The 18,113-nt window shown below is 45.2% G+C and overlaps 2 protein-coding genes across 4 annotated transcripts in view; one reads left to right on the top strand and one right to left on the bottom strand.

The window, feature by feature from the left end:
- Snap29 (synaptosome associated protein 29) overlaps positions 1-3,810 on the bottom strand; it is a 32,859-nt gene extending 29,049 nt beyond the window's left edge. The window contains exon 1 of the mRNA XM_027413204.2: positions 3,452-3,810. Within this exon, the coding sequence (XP_027269005.1) occupies positions 3,452-3,688 (237 nt within the window). The 5' untranslated portion in view covers positions 3,689-3,810. The remainder of the gene's footprint in view (positions 1-3,451) is intronic.
- Positions 3,811-3,959: 149 nt separating this feature from the next.
- Positions 3,960-18,113, top strand: part of Pi4ka (phosphatidylinositol 4-kinase alpha) — a 137,422-nt gene continuing 123,268 nt past the window's right edge. For all 3 annotated transcript variants that reach the window (XR_004769993.1, XM_027413201.2, XM_027413200.2), the window contains exon 1: positions 3,960-4,172. Coding sequence is in view for 2 of the 3 variants with exons in the window: in XM_027413201.2 (XP_027269002.1) it covers positions 4,029-4,172 (144 nt within the window). In the remaining variant the exon portion in view is untranslated. The remainder of the gene's footprint in view (positions 4,173-18,113) is intronic.

The raw sequence follows: 18,113 nt of genomic DNA on the forward strand, positions 1-18,113 counted from the left end.
ACAAGCCCGAACTCCACCCTGAGGGCTTATGATCCATGAAGGGTAAGAGCAGATTCAATCGGACTCTCTGACTTGCTAAGTACACCGTGGTGCTGAGAACTGAGGAAGGTACATCCTTGCTTCACTGAGCTCAGGTCCATTGAAAAAAACAATACAAATGTCATTACACACATGGTTGTTTCTTTGTCACAGTGAACCCAACCTCAGCAAGGATTCCTGGCCTGGTTTAGGGATTGTATCAGAGTCCCAAGGGTGGGGTGGGGTAAACGCTGAGCTCAACAGAGCAGCTAGTCTAGGCAGCTGGAGTTACTGAGGGGAAGTGGAACTGTGTGGCGTGCACAGAGGGTGTGGGTGGGACCCATCAACAGCCAGTAGGAAACACAGCAAATGACTCGAGGCCTCCCGAGGGCAGGAGTGACCACAGGGCCACACCACAATCTACAGCTAGGGTGCCCTGTAACATCAGGTGGGCCTCACAATGAATTTGAAATTAAAGCAGCTATTAACTGATAAGTACATAAATGTCGATCTGGGTCTGAGCAATGAATCCAGAAATCTGAAATGTATCACCCTAGACTGGGGATAAGCCAGTGTGGTGGCAAAGTCATGCACTCCCAGCACTCTGGAAGTGAATTCCAAAGGGTCAGCAAGTTTGAGGCTTGCCCAGGGAATATAAAATTCTATTTCAGGAAGGAAAGAAAAAAGAAACCGTTCCCATCATTTCTCTTCTCTCCCAAGGTAATAAACACCCACACTAACAGATCTAGCTGCTATGGCTCAGCAAACGTGGAACTTGCTGGTTCTGTATCAGTCAGAGATTTCCTTAGCATGGAATGAATTCAGAAACACAAATTGATGATTAGGTTATATAAAAAAAAAAATCACTGAGGGTTGGAGAGGAATTGATCTAGTAGCTATCTTTCTGTCCTTATCAGCCTTTGCTGAGAAACAGGCTTCATTGGAGTCACCATGAATGACTCTTAGAGGAGCAGGTCTGGTTAGGAATGCCTGCTCCCCACTAGCTTTCTGGAAGACAAGAGCATACCCATGACAACAGATTTACTCTAACAAGGGAAAACCTGAAGAGTTTGCCTTGCCACTGCTCCGGGTTAAGAGGGATACCATCGCTGTCTCTCCCACCTCTCTAAAATGAATGCTCAGTGTGGCATCAGTAACAGGCACATTTAAAGATGAGTAGGCCTCTGAGGAGCATGTGCTAGCCAAAGTGGCTGAACACATTATGTGTCAGTTTTACAAAACACCAGTCCTTTTCTACTGGTGTTGATGCAGTGTCCACTTGAACAGTAGCTTTGTTGCAGGGCTCTCCTGAACTGAGATATCAGGCTCCAAAAAAGATCACTGTAGTATGCTATACTGCTACAGGAGAGCAGTATCCTGGGAAGATGAATGGCTTTGGCCAGGGTGGTGAAAAGGTATACAAAAAACGATGTCCATATAGGAAGCAGGTATTATAATGTTCACCATTAGGAGACTGGCTGCATAAACAAGTCATCTATTTAATGGAATATAACATGGCCATTAGCCTGCTGCTCCCCCGCCCCCCCCAAAAAAAAACCCTCATTGTATTTAACTATAGCCTTCAGTGCTACTAAATAATATACAGGGCGATATGTAAAGACTACCTCACTTTAAAATTTAAAAGAATAAAAATTCTGGGAGTGGTGGCACACACCTTGAATCTCAGCACTCCCAGGAACACAGTTAGGTATATCTCTGAGACTGAGCCCGCCTACTCTATGTAAGTTCCAGGACAGTCGGGATTACACAAGGATACTATTGAGAAAGGTTCTCTGTTGGTGCTAGAGAGATGGCCTAGCAGCTCAGGGTGCTTCCTGCTCTTTCAGAGGACCTACCTGTTCACAGTGGGCATTTGGCATGTGGTGCTTGTTTATGAGCTGAGCACTCTGAAGGCTAAGGCAAGAGGATATTGAGTTCAAGGTCAGACTGGGCTATACTACAAGACCTTACTTCAAAACAAAGTGACCTGTTTACCAAGGGCCCAAGGCTCACAACTAATCTAGACTGGAATATTAAGCATCTGGTACACAGATCTAAGAATTATATGCACAACTCCCTAGAGGCAGATGATACATCAGCAACCAGGGATACCATAACAGGGATGGGTAGAAGGAAAAACAGCATCGATGAAGAAATGACAGAGATGACTACATGAGGTAATAAGTACACCTCAGATCAGCGATGCAGAAATGATAGAGATGGTTACATGAGGTAATTAATACACCTCAGATCTGCCCAAGCCAAGAGAAGGGAGACTGGAAAAGGAAGACAATAGTTTATTTCAACCATTACTTTTCAAAACTGCAAAATGCTTAAGATTATTCTTAGCTGATGTATCAGTAATTTCTTAATTTTCTTCCTCTGTCCATACAGCTGTTTTATCAGAAGACTCAGGGGACAACCTGGCGTCTTGGAACAATCCTTATTCCATGATAGTGCATACCTGTAATCCTAGTGTTAGAGAAACTGAGGCCAGTCCCTGTTCACCTTGGGCTTCATAGGCATACTGTGCACTAAACCAAAACTCCTCTCAAAAGGGCTTAAGAGGTTCCAGAAGACTGGCTCAGTGCCCAGCACCCACACTGGGCAGCTCACAGCTGTTAAGTCCAGCTCCAAGGGATCCCCTGGTGCCCTCTTCTGGCTTCAAGAGACACTCCCACACGTGTGCACACACGCAAACACATAAAGACAAAGCAAAAATCTTGAAGTCTTCTTTTTTTGTTTTGTTTTGTTTTTCGAGACGGGCTTTCTCTATGTAGCCTTGGCTGTCCTGGAACCAGGCCTTTAAATCCCAAAGATCCGCCTGTGCTGGAATTAAAGGCATGTGCCACCACCACCCAGCTTTCCTAAAATTTTCTATGGACGGAAAGACCTGACTGGAACAACAGACTGTCAAATCAACACATTATCTGTAAAGGTAAGGGTCTAGACACAATTCAAGATCTGACATTCCTGAGCAGGAACCCAGGCAAAGGGACTTAAAGCATTCCCATTTAATAAGGTGAAAAGTGGATAAAGATGGGAGCAGAACACGAGGCTTCATTTGCCAGGCATCACCTGGCACCTGGTGCATAGACAGTCTACATTTTAACTGGGTCACGAGAAAGGAACAGCCTAAGGCTTCTGCCCAAGAAGTTATATACAAACGAAACAGTCACTATTTCCCTAATGCAGGCATTTTCACTCTCTCTTCTGACCTCAGACAGAACATAATTTGGATTTTTACCTTTTAACTAGACATGTGGGCAGGAGAGCGGGGTAGGGATCAACCATGCAGAATAGTAGGTAAGGGAGCTTCGCCAGGTAAACCCCCTCTTAGAAAAATGCCAAAAGATGGTGAACAAAACATTTCATTATAACGTTTTATAATGCAAGGACTGGCCAGTTCAGTTCAGTTCTGCCCCCGGCTCACCTCGGAAGAGGCGACTCCGATCTTCTCCGATTCATACATGAGGGACAAGGACCTGCTGGTGCTGGCGGCCGTAGCCTCGGCCCTGCGCAGCACCTCCTGTTGCAGGTACTGCTGACGGTCCATCGGCGCGTCGGACCCGTCGGGCGGGTCGCGGGCGCCCTTCCACGGTGACGGCCCGCTGTCCTCGTCTTCCACGTCGTCGTCGAAAGGATTATAGCTTTTGGGGTAGCCGGACATGGTGTCAGCGACGGCCTGGACTTAGGAAGCTGGAGGGGCGACCGGGCCAGGAGTCGTAGCCCAGCGCCGGCGGGAGGACTGGCTGTGACCACCGCGCGCGCCACTTCCGCCAGTACCGCGCCGCAGCCCCGCCTCCGGAGCCAACCACCGCCCGGAGCGGCGCAGGGAGACCAGCTGCGCGGGGGCGGACTCACGCCAGGCACCGCCCAGTGCGGGGGGGGGGAGCACACGGCGGTCACGTGCCCGGGAAGCCGGGCGCCGCTGCGCCTGCGCCGTGAGGTCCGGCGGTGGCAGGCCCAGTGCTGGGAACCCAGCCGCCTGCGCCGGGGCGCGCGCTGTGATGGCGGCTGCTGGGGCTCGGGGAGGCGGCGGAGGCGGCTCGGGGTCCAGCTCTGGCTCCAGCACCTCCCGAGGCTTTTATTTCAACACAGTGCTTTCACTGGCCCGTTCCCTGGCTGTGCAGAGACCTGCATCCTTGGAGAAGGTAAGCCAGCGGACTGACAGGCGGAGGTGGTGAAGCGGAGGGACGCAGCTAGTCAGAGAAGGCCACTTGCGACTAGACGGGGCTAGTCCTGCTTAGAGGGAGCAGCGGGGTGGGGAGGCCGGTGGGAGAGAGGTCTGTCTGTCTGGTGAAGAGAGGAGTCGAGAGGTCGGCAGGACGGAGGGAGGTCTGGTACCGGTGGGAGTGGAGGGTGGTGCTCTGTGGGCGGGCGGACTGCACCTGTGACATCGCTGCCCCTGAGGCTGTGGCTGGACCGTGAGTGCCTGTGAGGCGTGGCGGGATGAGCCAAGGACCAAGGGTCCAATCTGGGCCGTTGGTCCTGAATTTCTCATTTTTCATTCCTTGACCTTGGAGAGGTGTCTTTCTCGTAGAATGGGATAGTTTCCCTAACCCTGCTCTTTCTTTGCCCTCCTCATCGGATTGTGGAGGTCAGATAGAGCACTATGATTGAAAGTGCTTTATGATTGCAAATCGAGTGCGTATTATTATTTAAGAGATGGTAGCGTCTGACTGCCTCAAAAGGTGGTGTTCCGAGAAGGTGCAGTGGCAGGAAAGGGCAGTGAACGATTGTTAGTGGGCAGAGAACTAAATCCAGGATTGCTTCCGAAGAGAAAGACATGTCAGAAGACATACCAACTCTTGGAAGATATGCTTGGAGCTGGGATGGGCGTGTGTGTGTGTGTGTGTGTGTGTGTGTGTGTGTGTGTGTGTGTGTGTGTGTGTGTGTGTAAAAGGTATAACCCCAGGATTAAGGGAGCCAGCCAGCTTCTGTTACAACAACAACGAAGGTGGGAAGAAGACAGGTTTTAGTAAGACCTGAGTTTGGAATCCTTTACAGTTACTTACTGTGTGTAGTCTTGAGAAAAAACAAAGAAACAAAAAAAAATTAAACTTCAGTGCTCACAGCCTTATCCAAAACAAGCAAAGATTTAATGAGTTCACTAATGAAGTGCGTTGCTCAGGGCTAGGCACTATGTGGATTAATGATAAAAGCCATCTTCTTTTCTCCCAGCAATGTGTGAAGAGACTCAGCACTGTATGCTAGCACTGAGTGGAGAGGGGTTGTCCATTCAACTTTCTGAAAGATGGAAAGAGAGCATCTCCTGGTTAGGAACCAGGGTGACTTGCACAAGTGCCTGCTGATAGGAGAAGCTAAAGTCAGACTGACCTGGTCTTTGACCTTGTATGTTCTCAAACTTGATTTATCACTTATCTGCAAGGTGAACAGGTTCTGGAAGATCTAAGGCCAACCTAACTTCTCTCTAAAGAGAGAGTATACACTGGACATGGTAGCATGCATCTCTTAGTGGCCTAAGAGATGGCTGAGAGGCTGCTGCTCTTTCAGAAGACAGGAGTTGAGTTCTCATTACCCATGTTTGTCAGCTTACAACTGTTTGTAACTGGAGCTGTGGGGGTTAAACACCCTCTTCTGGTCTCCATGGGCACCTGCATGCATGAGCACATGTGCACACACACACACACACACACACACACACACACACACACACACAAATAATAATAATAATAGCATCTTTAAGTGAAAAAAAAAGATGGTCTAGGAATTCTGGTACAACCTGGACAACAGATCCAGATCCTGCTCAAAAGGAAAAAGGTGTGTGTGTGTATAAGTGTAAGAATGTGAGTTTAGTGGTAAGACCATCCAAATACATTTTTATAAATGTATAAATAAAAACTATTTTATTTTTTTATGTACATGAGTGTTTTGCTTGCATATATGTTCTGTACACCATATATGTGCCTGCTGCTTACAGAGGTCCAAAGAGGCATCATTAGATTCCCTTGGACCTGGAATCATGTGAACTTCCATATGAGTGCAGGGAATTAACACAAATGTTCTGGAAGAGCATCCAGTGCTTGGAACAGCTGAGCCATCTGTCCAACCCCTCACTTTATTATTTTATGTTATTTTTAGCTATATGTTATGGTGGGCATGTGGAGGTCGCCAGATAAATTGCAGGAGTCACTTCTCTTCTTTTCAACCGTGTGAGTTGTCAGGCTTGGCTGCATGGGTCTTTATGAACTGCCTGTCCTGCCCCTTTTGGTGGAGACAGTATCTCACAAAGCTCTGACTTTCCTGAACTCCTGAAGTAGACCGAGCTGGCCTTTAACTCTCAGCTCCGCCTGCTTCTGCTTCCCAAGTGCTGGAGTTGACAGTGTGTGCCATTACACAAGTATGACTGTGGGGCAGGTCAGTCAGTCCCACAAGCTGATTCTCTCTTGAAAAAAAAAAAAATCCAAAATGCAGAACAGTACTTGGTTGGAGTGTTTGGAAGGTCAATATAATGACATGAATAAAAGCCAGCCTATGGAGGGGCTAGAAAAATGGCTCAGTTGTTAAGAGCACTCGATGCTTTTCTGGAGGACCCAGGTTCAAGTTCCAGCACCCACATGATGCTCACAACTGTCTGTAACTCCAGTTCCAGGGGATCCGATGCCCACTTCTCACCTCCATGGGCACTGCATGCACACAGATCTACCCACACACAAAACACTAATGCACACAAAATAAAAATAAATAAACCTTCCCCCCCCAAAAGCATGTTTACATTTGTTTAGAGAAGTGGAGAGGGAGGAACTAAGTCAAAACTTGTGGGAGCTGGTTTGCCACTCACCAGGTGGGTTCTAGGCTCAGGTTGTCAGGCTTGGTGGCAAGAGTCTCTACCTACATGCTACTTGCTAGCCTGAACTGGGTAGTTTCTTAAATTTATTTTATATGTATGAGTGTTTTGCTTGCATATATGTCCATGTACCACTTGGATGATGTGCCTAAGGAGGCCAGAAGAAGGCATCAGAACTCCTGGGGCTAGAGGTAGAGATGTTTATGAGCCACCATGTGGGTGCTGGTAATCCAACCCAGGTCTTCTGGAAGAGCAGTCCCAGCCCTTAACCACTGAGCCAGCTCTCCATTTCCTGAACTGGGTGAGTCTAAAGTTGTCCTTTCATCTTTAGCAGTAGTAGCTTTGTTTCTCATTCAGCAAACTGCAAAGTGCACTTTGAGCTCAACTTGTTTCTTATTGTTCATTAGTCACAAAAACATGGAAAGGCAGGTAAGATGTTGGATTAAGACATACTCGATAAACATAAAAACAGACAAAGCAAATAACAAACATTGAAAAGAATATTAAGGAAGCCCTGGATATAGGTCAGTGGTAGAGTATGTGTGTTTGGTAGGACACTTGCTTATGAACAAGGCCCTGGGTTTGATTGCCAGTAACCAAATCAATACAAAACAAGACCTTCAAATTCCTTAATTGTAACCTTGTTGGTTTTGTTTCTTGTCATAATTGCTTGAGTTATAGAGACCACAGAATAATTTAAAAGTTAACTGACACTGCCTTAGAGTCCCTAAATCCACCTATGTTGGAAAGCATTTAGAAATACTGACTGTGTTTAACAGTCACTTTGTACAGAAGAGTTAATAGCATGGAGGCAAGGCTTCTGCCTTTGCAGGCCTTGCTTGTGCAGTTGGCCCGTGGCTGGCAGCTGAGATTTTTGGCATTTGAATTGTTCCTCTATTTCCTACTTGATGAGTGTGATTCATTGTGCCTGAAGTCTTTGTGTGTAGTGTATGATTTATGTAACAGATCTCCTTTTCTTCTGGGATCTGTTTGTTACCTGCTAGGCAGGTGGTGTCTGTGTGACTAACTAGAAAAATCTTTAGGTGCCAACATGCGCTCCTGCTGTCCTCAGAGGTTAGATGAAGGTGTTAAATCTCCCAAAACTAGAGTTATGGGTGGATGCTGGAAACTGGACCCCAGGTCCTCTGCAAGAGCAACAAGTATTCTTAACCACTGGGCCATCTCTTCAGCCTAGGAATTTTTATTAAAGCAGTAGTTTTATGGTTTGGTAAAATGGCTCAGTACATAAATGCCATTCCACTGGGATGCTAATCTGGGTTATCAACTTGACTACTTCTGGAATCAACTAAAACCCAAGCATCTTGGCACACCTATGGGGGATTTTCTTGATTGGATCCTTTGAGGTGGGAAAACCCACCCTCAATCCGGGCCACACCTTCTGGTGACAGCCCACATAGAAGAACACTTTGCTTTTAGCCTGCTTGCCCTTTCTCTTACTGGCAAGATCTATCCTGCTGTCAAGACATTCCTTCAATGGTATTAGAACCTATGTAGACTGATGCCCACCTAAGACATCCAGCCTCATGGACTGAGTGACCACCAGTTGCTTGGCCTTTCTGTTAGGAGACAACCACTTTTGGTCTAGTTGGACCACAGCCTGTAAGCCACTCAGATAAATGCCCTTTTAATATAGATTCATTTTATACAGAGAACTCTGACTAATACAGCTACCAAGCCCTACAACCTGAGTTTGATTCCTGGGATCCACATAGCAGAAAGAGAGAACCAACTCCCAGAAGTTGTAGTCGTACATGCTTGAACACACACACACACACACACACACACACACACACACACACACACACACACACACACACACACAGAGAGAGAGAGAGTAAAATTAATGGTGGCACATGGCTTTAATTCCAACACTCAGGAGGCAGAAGCAGGCAGATTTCTGAGTTCGAGGCCAGCCTAGGTTACAGAGTGAGTTCCAAGACAGTCAGGGCTACACAGAGAAACCCTGTCTCAAAAACAAACACATAAAATTTTTTTAAAAAATTATTTTATGGGCATTGGTGTGAAGGTGTCATCTCCTAGAACTGGAGTTACAGACAGCTGTGAGCTGCCACATGGGTACTGGAAATTGAATTCAGGTTCTCTGGAAAAGCAGCCACTGCTCTTAACTGCTGAACCATCTCTCCAACCCTCAAAAAAAAAAAAAAAAAAAAAGCCCAATTTTTTAAAGCAAGAGTTTTATAACCCAAATTATAATTCCTTGATCAGTTATCAGTTTACTTCAAACACACTTCCTAAGTTAGTCCACAGTAAAGAATTACAAAATCAGCTGGGCGTTGGTGGCGCACGCCTTTAATCCCAGCACTCGAGAGGCAGAAGCAGGCAGATCTCTGTGAGTTCGAGGCCAGCCTGGTCTCCAGAGCGAGTGCCAGGATAGGCTCCAAACCTACACAGAGAAACCCTGTCCCGAAAAACCAAAAAAAAAAAAAAAAAAAACCAAAAAAAAAAAAAAGAATTACAAAATCAACGACAAGTATTTTACTCAGGGTCTATAAAACATTAATTTGCTTTTAAATTTTGCTGTTTTTGTTGTTTTGTTTTAAATCAAATAAGCTAGTAGTCAGATTGTTTTGTAAAACTGGTGTTTGCTTGGTACATAAGGCTCAAAATTTCCTCTTATTTTACATTTTTAAGTGTTTTTTTTCATAGCATTTAAATTTTTCTGTGTCTAGGTATATATACTTTTTAATTTAAAAAAAAAGGTAGCTTAAGTGTGTGGGTATTTTACCTGCATGCATGTCTGTATACCACACTCATTCCTCCTGAAGATACCTTCATATCCCCTGGAAATGCAGTTACAGATGGTTGTGAGCTGCCATGTTGGTGCTGGGAATTGAACCTAGGTTCTCTGGAAGAGCAGCCAGTGCTCTAACCATTGTGACACCTCTTCAGCTTCAGTGAGCCTGTGTTTCTTTCCCTGGTTTCTTATCAATTTTAAACAGTTGGAACTTCAGTGGTCCTGCTGACTGTTTCCTGGGCAGCCCCTTCAGCTCCATAGGCTTGCAGTCAGCCTTAGAGCAGAGAGACTAGACTCCAGCCTGGGAAATGTTTCAGATTTACTAATGGTCATGTTGATTGATCTTTATCAGCAAGAGTAGGGTGGATGGCTTAATAAGAGGAAATAATAGTTCATCCCACACTTGCTTTTGCTCATTTGGTGGCACCAGATGCCAACATGGAAACATGGTAAGATTTTTGATCTTGTGTATGAACAGCAGACTGTTGCATTTCACTTGTGACAGTGATTTAGGATGTTGCTGGGGGCTGCTTCTCACCTGAGCAGAGGCAGCCACTCTCCTGGGTTTCCCCTTCCCAATGAATATCTTGTGTGAAGTTTGTTGTGTGGTGTGACTTTGTAGTATTCCTTGGCTCCCAACTGCAGATACCTTTCCCTTTGGAGCTGGGGTGGGGCTGCTGGGGATTGCAGACTCCTGAGTGGTGTGAGCAGCAAAGCACCATCCAGAGCCACAGCATCTGTAGGATGCAGACCCATCGTCTGTGTTGATGTGTAAGTAACACACTATGTTGGCCGACTCCTGGAACCCAAGAGGAAGCTTGTCCTCGGAGCACTCAGTGGAGGTCTAGGAACATGTGGGAAGACACTATCAATCATCTCTTGGTTTGTACTGAGCCATGCAATGAGGACTTGGTCTTTGTTGGGCTATATGGCTAGAAGTAGAGTATGCCACACAATTCTGAGTCTGTGGGATGGAAGCCATGAAGTAACCTGGAGGAGACACTGGGTAGTAAGCGTTAATTACAGTATTGGGCACAGTGTCTACACTTGCCGTTCTCAGCATATATTGGTTAATGAGATGAGCCTGGCTCTTTTGCACTGAACTTAAACTAATTAGAGTAGCTTCTGGGTGTACTTGATAATGGTGGATTTTTTGTTTGTTTGTTTTGGGGTTTTTGTTTGCTTGTTTGTTTCCCCCTGCAGTAGCAAGGAACAAATGTGTTTAACCTCACAGGATGGAGAAATATAAGGAAGTTTGTGCATAAATCCTGTGTCTTTTCTCCTTGATTCCAGTTTTTCTGTATAATAACATTTAGCTTGAATACAACAGTATATGTGTGGGCACTTTGAGGAACCCCTGAGACACTTCTGTAGGTGGCTGATTACATGTTTATTGTGAATTCTCTAGTCATCTAGGATCAATTTACTCTTGAGTATATATGTGTTGTTTTATTTTTCTAACTATATAGTCCTGGCAGGCATGAAACTTGCTATGTAGACTAGACTGGCCTAGAGAGTCCTCCTGCTTCTGTTTCCCAAGTGATGCAACTACAGTAGTTTCCTGCCATGCCTGGCGTCTCATCTGAGGTCTTGAGATGGTGTTAGGAAGGGCTCCCTGTGATATTTAGTTCAAGCATATTCACCTGCTGATTTCATTCACCTACTTTGAAACAGTTGAAAAGATGCCCTCAGCACTTCTAGAGCAAAAATATCCCAAGGTTCTTGGAGTGCTTTCCTAGGTAGTGAAAAGGAAGATACATGTAGTTGATAGATGAGTGCCAAAATCAACACACACTCTCCCCCCACCCCTTTTCGAGACAGGGTTTCTCTGTGTAGTTTTGGAGGCTGTCCTGGCACTCGCTCTGGAGACCATACTGGCCTCGAACTCACAGAGATCTGCCTGCCTCTGCCTCCCAAGTGCTGGGATTAAAGGTGTGCGCCACCAACCCCCGACTCTTTTTTACTCTATGTATATGAGTGTTTTGCCTGTGTTCTATGTGTGAGCCTAGTACCCTCAGAGGCCAGAAGAGGGCGTCCGTTCTCCTTGGAGAGTTGCAGATGGTTGTGAGCTGCCATGAGGGTGCTGGGAATTCAGCCCAGGTCCTCTTTATTATAGAGCCATCTCTCCAGCCCATTTTTTTTTTTCTATTTTTCTCTCCTCTTCTTTCAGAGAGGCATCAGGGGACTTAGAACAGGTCATGTGGACCTGAACAAGACTCAGTGCTTGGGAGTAGGCCTGACATCCAAGCTTAGCAATTGGTAATTCGGACAACTCTGAAGTGATTGGCACCTGAGGCACCTTAATGACATAAGTCCCCTACATTTTGTCCCTTCACACACCACAGTTGTGTTTGTTTCCTCTTCTCTAATCCCAAGCTTCAATGGCCTCGAGTCCGTTTTTTAAAAGGTAAAACCCACAGTTGACTGCATTCCCATCAGGTCCAATCAGGGGCAAGCATACATCCTGATGTATTTCCTGCCCATGGACCTCCATTTACATCCAGTCAGGGGCAAGCAAACATGCGGATATACTTCCTGCCCACAGACCTCCTACCCATATGTGATCAAGCACATTTGTTGCAGATGGGTCAAACAAACATAGGGCAAATGATAACTTATTCTTAACTATCTTAACTGCAAACAGAACCTACAAGGTATGTTTTTCCCTGTTTTGGCCTCACATCTAATCCGTCCTTTAGAAAGGACTTACTGTGGTATCGATATCATGCTGTTGGCATGTTTTTAGAATCATGAAATTGAACACTTTAATCTTCTTTTCCCTTGGAAGGCCATGTCAAGAGCCATATATAGGCAGAGAAAGGAAGAGGGACAGAGAGAAAATGAGAATGAGATGAATGAAAATGAAGGTTGTCAGATGTGAGGGCAATCTGGCTGTGACATCTGTCACCCCATTGACCGCAGGGTTGATTCGCTGATCCTGCTGGCTAGGTGGGTGTCCCTTCCTCCCTCACTGCCCCATGTGTGTCCCTCCTGTCCTTCACCAAATAGAGGAGGTCACCAAATAGAGGAGGACTGGTCTTTGGTTGAAGGTATATGAGTAGCTGCGCTCCCCCGCTAGAACCTTCAAACAAGTTCTCAAAGATGAGGGTTGTCAGATATAATTAGTATTGTTTGTTTTGGTGGTTTTAAAAAAGTTTTATCTTTAACTACCATGCCTGGCTAAAACTATTTTTGTATTTATTTATTTTTATTTCATATGCACGAGTGCTTACCTGTGTGTGTGGCATGCACTTGCCTGCTGCCCTAAGGAGGCTAGAAAAGAGCATCAGCTTCCCTGGAACTGGAGTTACAGACATTTGTGAGCCACCATATGGAAGCTGGGACTCAAACCCAGGTCATCTGGAAAAGCAGCCAGTATTTTTTTTTTCTTTATTTTTTTAAGATTTTATTTATTTATTATGTATACAGTCTTCTGCCTGCATGCCAGCAGAGGGCACCAGATCTCATTCAAGGTGGTTGTGAGCCACCATGTGGTTGCTGGGAATTGAACTCAGGACCTCTGGAAGAACAGTCAGTTCTCTTAACCACTGAGCCATCTCTCCAGCCCCAGCAGCCAATATTCTTAACTGCTGAGCCATCTCTTCCTGCTGTTTTTATTCTTTTAAGACAGGGTCTCATGTAAGCTTGCTGGCCTCAAATTCCCTATATAGCTGAGGATGCCCTTAAGCTCCTGATCTGCCTGCCTCTACTCCCAAGTGTTGGATAACAGGTATGTGCAAGCCGGCCTGGTTTATGCAGTAAGAATTGAACCTAGGGCTTCATCCATGCTAGGTAAGCATGCACTGTGCCAACTGAGCTACATCCATCCTCAGCTCAGAGGCTGGAAAAAGAAAAAAAAAGTTTATTCATAGTCATGCAACATTTAACTGCATTAGTTTATTAGTGATGCCATAAGAACATAATTTTTGATGTTGCATTAAAATTTTTTCAGCAGCTGGGTAGTGGTGGCGTGCGCCTTTAATTCCAGCACTTGGGAAGTAGAGGCAGGCGGATCTCTGTGAGTTCCAGGATGGCTAGGACTATTACACAGAGAAACACCATCTCTAAAAATCAAAACAAAATAAAACAAAAATCAGCAATTTAGTGTGTGTGTGTGTGTGTGTGTGTGTGTGAGAGAGAGAGAGAGAGAGAGAGAGAGAGAGAGAGAGAGAGAGAGAGAGAGAGAAAGAGAGAATCTTTTTGTTGTAGGATAATCCTTCTGTACACTGTGAGTATGTATTACTGTCATTGGTTGATAATAAAGCTGATTTGGCCACAGCAAGGCAGGATAAGCCTAGACAGGAAAGCCAAACTGAAAATACAGAGAGAAAGAAGAGTGGAGTCAGGGGGAGATGCAAATAGTCACCGGGAAGCAAGATGCTAGAGGACAGGTAAAGCCAAGTTGTAAGAGCTAGTTAGTAATAAGTCCGAGCAGTAGGTGGAACATTCTATAATTGACATAAGCTATTTATTTGGGACTGGGTGGTCAGGACAAAAGAAAAACTGTGCCTCCACTTACTTTTTTTTTTTTTTTTTTTTTTTTTTTCCGAGACAAGGTTTCCCTGTGTAGCTTTGGAGCCTATCCTGGCACTCCTTCTGGAGACCAGGCTGGCCTCCAACTCACAGAGATCCACCTGCCTCTGCCTCCCGAGTGCTGGGATTAAAGGCATGTGCCACCAACGCCTGGGTACTTTTTTTTTAATGTGCATTGGCATTTTGCCTGCATGTTTGTCTGTGTGAGGGTGTCAGGTCCCTTGGAATTGGAGTTACAGACAGTTGTGAGCTGCCATGTGGGTGCTGGGAACTGAACCCGGGTCCTCTGGAAGACCAGTCAGTGCTCTTAACAGCTGAGCCAGCTCCCCAGCCCCACTACAAGTTTTGTAATGTTTTTTCGCTGTTTGTATTGTGAAGCCTGTTTGTTTGTTTGTATCTTTATTTCTGTGTGCTTAGTATCAAACTCAGGGCTGCACATATGCTAGGCCAGTGCCTCCCAAGTGCTAATTACAGTTCTATGCTACCACACTAGGCTTGAAGCTGATTTTCAACCTTTGTTAGAGGTCTAAAATAGCTTTTACTGCACTACTACAGTCTCTACCTAACATTCGGAGAGGTTCATTCTGCTCACAGCGCCTTGTTTTTGCCTAACTTCAGGTTTTTTGCACTCATCAAAGACTAAAGGAAACCGACACTGCAGCTCTCTGGGGCTTTATTACCATTTTTCTCTCTCAGCATTTCTAGCTGTGTTAGCCTTCCTGTCTGTCTGCTTCTGCTTTTGTCTATCGCCTGCTTTCAGCAAGGCAATATCTGCTTGAGATGCACTTCCCACTATTGTAGTCAATGTGTCACTGGCAGAAATCTAGGGCAGTGGTAGGGTTCATGTTGTTTTTTTCTATCAGATATTGCAATCCTGTGCTACTTGCCTAACGTATGAAACGATGGTTTCCTATGTTTGTCCCTTTTCCTAGGATGAGAAATCCAGAGCTTGTTATCTCTTCACAGCTACAGGTAAAAGCTCAAGGCTCAGGAAAGATTTGCTAATTTTATAAGTTTTAAGGTATGAATAAGCTTCCAGATGTATCTGTCTGTAGGCATACTTGTTGATTTGTCTACCTCCTCTACAGAAGAAAGCAAATGCAGAAATGTTCAGGTAGGTTTTAATGTTTATTTCAGTTACTGCATTTACTTAGTGAGAATGGAGGAGGCACATGCCATGGCACAAATGTAGCAGTCAGAATGTAACTTGCCTGGACTTGATTTTTCTCCCTGTGGGTCCCAGGGATTGAACTCAGGTTGTCGGACTTGGCAGCAAGTATTCTTCACACAGTGAAAGATCTTACATCATTAGGTCACTTAGATAAGAGGGAGATCTGGAGTAAAATTGAGCACTTCCTGTTGTGCAGCTCCCTGACTAACAGGGTATTGTCCATTGGAATTGGTGTGCCAGGAATCTTATATGTCTGTGCTGACTGTCTCTGTCAGACACTTGAACAGAACCAAGAAACTGGGGGTGTCTTAGTTAGGGTTTCTATTGCTGAAATGAAACACCATGACCAAAAAAGCAAGTTGGGGAGGAAAGGGCTTATTTTATTAGGCTCATACTTCTACATTGCTGTCCATCATCAAAGGAACTCAAGAACTCAAGAAGGGCAGGAATATGGAGGTAGGAGCTGATGCAGAGGCCATGGAGAAGTGCTGCTTACAGGCTTTTTACTCCTAGCTTGCTCAGCCTGTTTTCTTATAGAACCCAGGGCCGCCAGCCTAGGAACAGCACCACCCACCATGGGCTGGGTCCTCATCCATCAATCACTAATAAGAAAATGCCCTACAGCCAGACTTATGGAGGCATCTTTTCAATTGAGGCTCCCTCATTTCAGGTGACTCTAGCTTGTGTCAAGTTGACATAAGACCAGCCAGCACAGGGGGAAAGACACTTAAATTATGATCTCTAGCTATTGACTATGTTAAAGCACATATAATGCTGTCTGTGTGAAATGTAGAAAAGGCATGTTAATTGTTCAGGAAAAACATACATCTACCTATAGATAGCCATAAGAATATTAACATTTTATTTATTATATAGCATGTGTATATTTGTGCATGTATGTATGTGTTTTCATTGCATATATGTAGAGGCCAAAGAACAACTTTCTAAAGGCTGTTCTGTTATCTGCCATGTGTGTCCTGAGGACTGGAATGCTGACTGCCAGGCTTGGCAGCATGTGCTTTTACCCACCCCTTCTTCTGCAGTGTTCCCCTAGACTTAAGTGGGTAGTATAAATGTCTTACTTAGGGCCCAGTCCTCAGCACCCTTTTTCCTCAACATCTTGTTCAGTCATGGGTCTTTGCATTTACCTCTGACTGAAAGAAAAGGTTTCTTTGTTTAAGGCTGAGTGTAGCCTTTGTCTGTGGGCATATCCAAATATTTAGGGGGTAGTTTTATTCTCTGTCAGTTCAGCTGAGCAGCCATCCTATTAGGTCTCCTCTGCTCCCAGAGTGTACAGCGCCATGGCAACCACACACTCACAGCAGCTCTGTACACTGGCCCTGGGGTCACAGAGGTCAGTTAAGGAGAGGAAAGGGACTCATAGGGCCCTACCATAGTAGGTACTGCTGATCCACTGTCAACCAGCAGATTCTGTGGAACACTGAAGCATAGTATGTAGTTATATACCCACTGGTGAGCCCACCGGGCTCTGATGGTTAGTTTCAAAGCCAGGATCATACAGCCAGCCCTGATTAAATGTTGTAACACTAGACAAAGCCAAAGGCTAGTAAATAAAGGGAAAGGGAGGCAGGGTAGAGGGCCGCAGTACGAAGTGTATGTGTATGAAAGTGTAAAAGAACGAAATTTACTAGTGAGATTTAAAAAAAAAATTAAAAAGAAAAAAGCAGGGCTAGCAAGATGGTTTAGCAGGTAAAGGAACTTGCTACCAAGACTGAATTGCCATCTGAATTGGATCACTAGGACTCCTGTAATAAAAGGAGAGTGCTGACTCTTGTGTGTTGTCCTCTGACTTTCACATGTACAACTTGGCACAAGAGTAACTGTACACACACATATACATTCTAAATGTAATTAAAACTTGTCAGTTATTTTATGTGTATGGGTCTTTTGCCTTGTATGCATATCAGTGTACCACATACATGCCTGGTGCTCACAGAAGCCAGAAAAGGACCCCCTGGGAATAGAGTTACAGCTGTGAGCTGACACAGAGGTGCTGGGAATTGAACCCAGGCCCTCTGGAAGAACAGCAAGTGTGCTTAACTTCTGAGCCATCTCTCCATGTGGTTTTTTTAAAAAATAATTTATTTACTTTTATTTTATGAGCATTAGTGTTTTGCCTGCATGTATGTCTGTGTGAAGGTGTCAGGTCCCCTGAAACTGGAGTTACAGACAGGCTTTTTGGTTTGTTTGTTTGTTTTTGTTTTTCGAGACAGGGTTTCTCTGTAGGTTTTAAAGACTGTCCTGGAACTCTCTTTGAAGACCAGGCTGGTCTCGAACTCACAGTGTTCCGCCTGCCTTTGCCTCCTGAGTGCTGGGACTAAAGGTATGCAACATCACCACCCGGCTAGCTGCCACATGGGTGAACCCGGGCCCTCTGGAAGAACTGTTGGAGCTTTTAACCACTGAGCCATCTCTCCAACCCCAGTGTTTTGTTTTTTAAAGAGAGAGAGAGAGAGAGGAAAAAAAAAAAAGTTGGGTAGTCGTGGTGCACACACGCCTTTAATCTCAGCACTCAGGAGGCAAGGAGGTGGATCTTTGAGTTTAAGGCCAGCCTGGTCTACAGAACAAGTTCTAGGATAGCTACACAGAGAAACCCTGTTTCAAAAAACCAAACCAGAAAGAAGAGAAATAGAAGCAAGGCTCGGGTAGCCAGGGGGTGGGAGAAGCATTTGCTGTTAGTCTGGGGTGTCCAGGTTGGAACCCTTAGGACTCATTGGAAGCTGGGCTCAATCTGTGCAGTCCCAGTGCTGCTCAAGTTGTATGGGAGGCAGAGACAAGGACTC

Source organism: Cricetulus griseus, chromosome 4 (assembly GCF_003668045.3).
Source record: "Cricetulus griseus strain 17A/GY chromosome 4, alternate assembly CriGri-PICRH-1.0, whole genome shotgun sequence".
Classification (NCBI taxonomy): Eukaryota; Metazoa; Chordata; class Mammalia; order Rodentia; family Cricetidae; genus Cricetulus; species Cricetulus griseus.